The 5,942-nt window shown below is 69.6% G+C and overlaps 2 protein-coding genes across 2 annotated transcripts; one reads left to right on the forward strand and one right to left on the reverse strand.

Annotated features, from left to right (window-relative positions):
* Nucleotides 1-511: 511 nt before the first annotated feature.
* On the forward strand, nucleotides 512-2,386 carry H696_04137 (methylated-DNA-[protein]-cysteine S-methyltransferase; the record flags this gene model as incomplete). Its single annotated transcript, XM_009498021.1, has 3 exons — nucleotides 512-620; nucleotides 1,348-1,420; nucleotides 1,600-2,386. The coding sequence occupies 3 exons, from the start codon at nucleotides 512-514 to the stop codon at nucleotides 2,384-2,386; spliced, it is 969 nt and encodes a 322-aa protein (XP_009496296.1).
* A 1,998-nt stretch (nucleotides 2,387-4,384) lies between these two features.
* H696_04138 (hydroxymethylglutaryl-CoA lyase) lies at nucleotides 4,385-5,937 on the reverse strand. The gene is made up of 4 exons (XM_009498022.1): nucleotides 5,726-5,937; nucleotides 5,514-5,643; nucleotides 5,022-5,403; nucleotides 4,385-4,864 (listed from the first exon to the last, which is right to left on the reverse strand). Exons 1-4 carry the CDS (start codon nucleotides 5,893-5,895, stop codon nucleotides 4,479-4,481), a joined length of 1,068 nt encoding a protein of 355 aa, XP_009496297.1. The 5' UTR covers nucleotides 5,896-5,937; the 3' UTR covers nucleotides 4,385-4,478.
* Between the last annotated feature and the right edge of the window lie 5 nt (nucleotides 5,938-5,942).

A 5,942-nucleotide genomic window follows, 5' to 3' on the forward strand; every position in this document is an offset into this window, starting at 1 on the left:
GGGGGGGGGGGGGGGGGGGGGGGGGGGGGGGGGGGGGGGGGGGGGGGGGGGGGGGGGGGGGGGGGGGGGGGGCCGGGGGGGGGGGGGGGGGGGGGCGACGGCCGGGCCCGGTCCGGTCCTGGGCGACGGGAGGTAGTGCCATTGCTCCCGGTCCTGAGGTGCCTTCTCCAGCGGCGGCGGCGGCGGCGGCGACGGGGCCCGGCCGGGGAGGGAATCGTGGCCGCCCACCCGCTTTTCCTGACCGAGCCGGGGGGGCCTCTCCCAGGGAGGGGGGTGCGCCAGGGCAAGAGAGAGCGAGAGAGGGGCCCGGGCCTGTCGCCTGGCGCGCTCGGCCTCCCGGGGCCGGACTAGCGCGCGCGAGGAGCGTGTGTGGGGCCCGGCGTGCCGGCGCGCCGGCGCACACCGGCGGCCATATTGAACTAGCATCGCCCTGGAAGCACCTGGGAGAGGGTCTGTCCCACCACTTTGTTTGTTTTTTGCGCCTCTTCTGCTTAACAGACAAAGACACACAATGTCGGACTCTCTTATCTTCCGTGGCACCCTCGAGGGTCACTCTGACTGGGTCACTGCCATCTCGGTCTTCCCCAACGATGCCAACAAGCTTATCACCTCTTCTCGTGGTGCGTCTCGGCTCGCGTCCCTGCCTCTGCTCTTTTTGCCCTGTTCCTCCCCGCCACGCCGCCGGGCCCGCGCCATTCCCCTGGGTTTCGCCTGCCTCTCTGCCCTCCCCGGGGGGAGGGGGCCCTCGCGCACGCGCGGCCGCATCTCCCCTCGTCCCCTGCTCCTCTCTCCCTCTCTTTCTCGCCCCTGGCTCGGCACGCCCCTCGTTTGCACATTCTCGCCCTGTGTGCACGCGTGCGGCGCGCCCCTCTCCTGTCCCGCCGCGCCGTGTGTGTGTGCCTTGCCACCCCATATATGTGTGTGTGTGCGCTTGCCTCCTCCCTGCGGGGCGTGGGAGGGAGAAAGACATCCCCTCTTTCTCTCTTCCCTCTCCTCTCTTGGTGCACGGCCGCGATAGGGGAGGGGGCTATCTACGCCCGAGCCAGCGGGCGCGAGAGGGGGGATGTCCGTGCCCTTTTCCCCGCATGCGGCCTGGGCGGAGGCTTGCGTCGGTGTTGGCTGCCCCTCCTCTCTCTCCCTCTCTCTCTCTCTCTCTCTCTCTCTCTCTCTCTCTCTCGCGCGCGCGCGCGCGTGCCGTTGTGCATGCGCATGTGGCCATTTCTGACCCTCCCTCCCCTCTCTCCCGCCCATCGGATTCGCCTTTGCCCTTCCTGCATCCGACGCGGCCCTTCTCCTCTCTCCGGTGTGTGTGTGCTTTTGCCCCTCGGCGCCCGGGGCCTTCCACAGATAAGACCCTCATCATCTGGGAGCTGACCCGCGAGGAGGAGTCCTTCGGTCTGCCCACCAAGAGCCTGAAGGGGTACGTTTGCTTCTCTCCTGGCCGGCCCCCCCCTCGCGTTGGTCGCCCCGCGTGTTTCCTCGCCCTCTCCTTCTCTCCTCCCTGCCCTTCCCTTCTAACGCGTCTCTCCTTGCGTCTGCGTCCCTCTGGGTGTGGTCGCCCGCGCGCGCGCGCCTGCCAACCCCGCTTGCCGCCCACAGCCATAGCCACTTCGTCTCCGACGTTGCTGTCTCTTCCGACGGCCAGTTCGCCCTGTCCGCCTCTTGGGACAAGACCATCCGCCTGTGGAACCTCGCCCTCGGCGAGACCTCCCAGACCTTCATCGGCCACACCGGTGATGTCCTGTCCGTCGCCTTCTCCGCCGATGACCGCCAGATCATCTCCGGCTCTCGCGACTCCCAGGTCAAGGTCTGGAACACCCGCGGTGAGAACAAGTTCACCCTCACCGAGAACGGCCACACCGACTGGGTCAACTGCGTCCGCTTCATCCCCCCCAGCGCCGACCCCAAGGCCCCGGTCTGCTTCATCTCCGCCTCCGCCGACAAGACCGTCCGCACCTGGAACATGAACACCCTGCAGATCCGCTTCAACCAGAAGGGCCACAACGGTGGTGTCAACACCGTCGCCGTTTCTCCCGATGGCTCCCTCGTCGCCTCCGGTGGCAAGGACTGCCAGGCCATGCTCTGGGACCAGAACGATGCCAAGCACCTGTACTCCCTCGACTCCAGCGAGCCCATCAACGCCCTCGCTTTCTGCCCGAACCGCTACTGGCTCGTCGCCGCCGCCGGCTCCTCCATCAAGGTCTGGGACCTGGCCACTCAGGACCTCCTGCTCGACATGACCCCCCAGTTCGCCAACCTCGGCAAGCGCTCCATCGCCCCCCAGGCCGTCTCCCTCGCCTGGTCCAACGATGGCGAGCTCCTGTTCGTCGGCTACACTGACAACCTTGTCCGTGTCTACTCCGTCTCTTCCAGCGTCATCGCCTAAATGCGCGCGTGTGTGCCCCCTTCCCCTCCGCGTGTGTTTTTAGGGGGACCGGCCGTGTGCGCGCGCGCGTGTTCCGCGCGTGCGTGTGTGTGTGTATATAATGTACGCGCGCGCGCGACGAGCGCGCGCATATGCCCCCTATCTCTCTCTCTCCCTCTCCCTCTCCCTGTCTTCCCCCCTCCTCCTCTCTCGCTCTTCCCTCTCTCCTGCTCATGCTGCTGTGTCCGCGCGCGCGCGTGCATGTGTGTCTCCCCCTCCCATCTCTCCCTCTCCCTCTCCCTCTCCTCCGCGCTGCGGGGCGAGCGCGAGGGCGCGCGGGGGAGGCCAGGAGGCGCCATGTGTGTGTGTGTCCCCCTCCCCACCAGAGCCGGGGCAGGCGCCAGGGCAAGTGGGCTGCTAGAGAGGGGGGCTGTGTGGGGGGGGCGGGATCGTGTGTGGTGGGGGCGGTTGCGCGCGTGCGCTTGCGTGCGCGTGCATCCGTCCGGTCCCGTTGCGTGTCGTCTGCCCCCCAGGCCACACCGCACGTCCCTTCTCCTTCTCCTTCTCCTCCCCCTCTCTCCCTCTCTTGCCGCGTGGGTGAGAGGCCGCTTGCGCGTACGCGCGTGCGCAGACTAAAGCCATCACCGTTGTTGTATGTGTGTGTGGCGCCGCCGCGCCGCTCTCTCTCTCTCTGTCTCCTTCTCGCGTCGCAGGGGGGGGGGGGGGCGGGAGCGCCGGGCGAGGGGCTTCCGGGCCGGAGGCGGGCGGCCGCGCGGGTGTGTGTGTGTGGGTGAGAGAGAGCCGTGCGCGCGCGCGCGCGCTCCCCCCGGGCGAGGGCTAGGGCTCTGTCTCCGCCGCCATTCCTCCTTCCTTCCCCCTCTCCTCCCCTGGTGTTGTAGATCGTCCCCCCACATTTCCCCCCCCCCTCGTCTTGTCTTGCAAAATTCCAACCCGTCATGTCTGAACGCCATTGCGCCGTGTTGCTGCTTCGCCAATACCCTTGTGTGCTTGCTCCCCGCGCGCGCGCGCCCCTCATTGTTGTTTTTTTCTCTCTCTCTCTCTCTCTTCTCTGCGCGTTTTTTCTGCCGCCGCGCGTGCGCTTGTGACGGGGCGTGGGCGCGGGCGGGGAGGGGGGGCCGGCCGGGGCCGCGGGAGAGATCTCCCGGCGGGCGCGCCAGACAGCCGCACGCACCTCCGCATGCACTGGCAGGCCGGTGTGTGTGTGTGCCGGTGTGTGCGTGTGCGTGGTCCGGCCTGTGCGCCAGGAGGGGGCCGGGGGCGGGGGGGATCAGCGCCCCTTTCTCGCACGGCGCGCGGGGCGCCCGCCATACCCCCCGGGGCGGAGAGAAGGGGCCAGCATGGCGGGACTGGTAGTGGTGCGGCCCCGGCCCCCAGAACCGCCCCCTGGGCCACCTCCAGCACGTCTCACTGCGGGACTTCCTCTACGCCCGACAGGCCCACAGGGGGCGTTCTGCTCTTTCGGACCCGCTGGGCGCCGACCAGTCCCGGGGCGCCTCTTGGCTAGTCCGGGGGGGGGAGCGCGCCCGGCCCTCCCGCGTTTGTCCTCGGCTGCCAAGCCCGGCGGCCGCTCCCTTAACTCAACTACTGGCCCGGGAGAGAGCGTCTACCGGTGTTGGCAGACTCCAGGCGGGCACAGTAGCGGGCGGCTCGGCGTCGCGCGCACGCACCGCCGTCCCGCGGAGCACGCGCATCACCCGTTCGCCGGGACCTGCGTGATGCCCCACAACAGACCACATGACACATCCAAGTGCCAGCCCTCCCGGGGGCCCGATGGACGCCCCTTCCCGGCGCCGAACGCCCGAAGGATGCCCGCGACCCCCCCCCCCCCCTCCCCCGGCAGGCAGGAGTATGGGCAGGAGGCGCACGCACCCACCAGTCGACCCTCCCCCCTCCCCGGACGCGCCATGCCGGCGCACAGGGCGGCCCTGGCCGAAGGCAGTCCCAAGTCCACCACACGCCCCCCCCCCCCCCTCCTCGGCAGGAAAGAAAGACCGCGCGCCGGTCGTACGTCCATTCACATCTGCGGCGTGCCGATCGTCGCGCGGCGCCGCATGCACATGCACACACGCGCACGCACCATGTTGCGCGCACATCAGACCATCGCCGCGGCATCCTCCTTGGACCGGCGGGCCAGGATGGCCTTCGCCGCGTTGGACGAGCCGCCAGGCGGCTTGCCCAGCTTGCGGCTGATGAAGAGCCCGGCATCAACCAGCTTCTCCAGGTCGACGCCGGTCTCGACGCCCAGGCCATTCAGCATGTACACCACGTCCTCGGTGGCCACATTGCCGGAGGCCCCCGGGGCATAGGGGCACCCGCCGAGCCCGGCCACCGACGCGTCGATGGTGGTGATCCCATGCAGCAGGCCCATCAGGACGTTGGCCAGGCCCTGGCCATAGGTGTCGTGGCAGTGCAGAGCCAGCTTGCTGAGATCGCCGCCAAGGCGGCGGTTGCAGATGTCCAGCAGGTGGGAGATGGAGCCTGCGCGGGTGTCATTGTTGTTGATGTCGTTGATGTCGTCGTGTGAGTGGATGCATGTGCCGGGCAAGGGAGGGAGCAGTTGGCGGCGAGACGGAGGAGGTGCCGCTCGCCGCCGGCTCTGGGCCACACCCAGAAGAGGGCACACACACACACGCACCCGGGGTACCGGCGCCGATGGTGTCACCCAGGGACACCTCGTAGCAGCCCAGGTCGAAGAGCTGCTGCACGACGTCCATCGTGCGCTCCGGGTCAATGGCCCCCTCATAGGGGCAGGCCACCACGCAGGAGACATACCCCCGGACCGGGACGCCCTGCTGGAGGGCGGCGTCCATCACCGGGCGGAAGCGCTGCAGGCTCTCCTCGATCGAGGCGTTGATGTTGCGCCGGCTGAAGGACTCGGAGGCCGCGGCGAAGATGGCCACCTCCCGGGCACCGGCCGCGATGGCGCTCTCGAACCCCCGGAGGTTCGGGGTCAAAACCGGGTAGCTGGTCCCGGCGCGCAGCTGGATGCCCTCCAGCACCTGGGTGGCATCGGCCATCTGCGCGATGCCCCGTGCGCCGTGCGGGCGTTTGGCCATGTCAGCGGATGCCCGGGCGGGCGGGCGGGGCGCCTGGCCCGGCGGGGCGTGGTGGGTCGGCGACGACGCACCTGGGGGACCCACTTGGGCGAGACAAAGCTGGTGGCCTCGACCACCGGCAGCCCGGTGTAGGCCAGCTTCTCGATGAGCTCGATCTTGTCGGCGGTGTCAATGATGCGCTTCTCGTTCTGAAGGCCGTCACTGGGGACGGGCGGGGCGGGAGAGGAGCAGGTCAGCGTCAGGCGTTTGGGGGGCCCTCCCGGCCAGGCAAGGGCGCACGCACCGGGGGCCGACCTCGACGATCTTCACGCGCGCCGGCATCAGCTCCATGAGGCGGCTGCTCTGGCTGGCGAAGGGGGACATGAGGGACTGGGCCAGGGCATCGGTGGTGACGGAGCGGCGAGCAGTGGGGGCGGCGGTGCGCGCGGCGCGCGAGAGCACATTCGACAGCATGATCAGCCGGAGGATGGGTGGGGCAGGGGCAGGGGACGGGGGGGGGG

Source organism: Fonticula alba (genome assembly GCF_000388065.1).
Source record: "Fonticula alba strain ATCC 38817 unplaced genomic scaffold supercont2.6, whole genome shotgun sequence".
NCBI classification, from domain to species: domain Eukaryota; order Rotosphaerida; family Fonticulaceae; genus Fonticula; species Fonticula alba.

Bases quoted from the DNA above. Each gene is read 5' to 3' on its own strand.
- H696_04138 (XM_009498022.1), bottom strand. From the start codon at position 5,895: ATGCTGTCGAATGTGCTCTCGCGCGCCGCGCGCACCGCCGCCCCCACT. The intron at 5,644-5,725 runs GTGCGTGCGCCC...GCCCGTCCCCAG, and splicing joins ATCGTCGAGGTCGGCCCCCG to TGACGGCCTTCAGAACGAGA. The intron at 5,404-5,513 runs GTGCGTCGTCGC...GGCATCGCGCAG, and splicing joins CGCCCAAGTGGGTCCCCCAG to ATGGCCGATGCCACCCAGGT.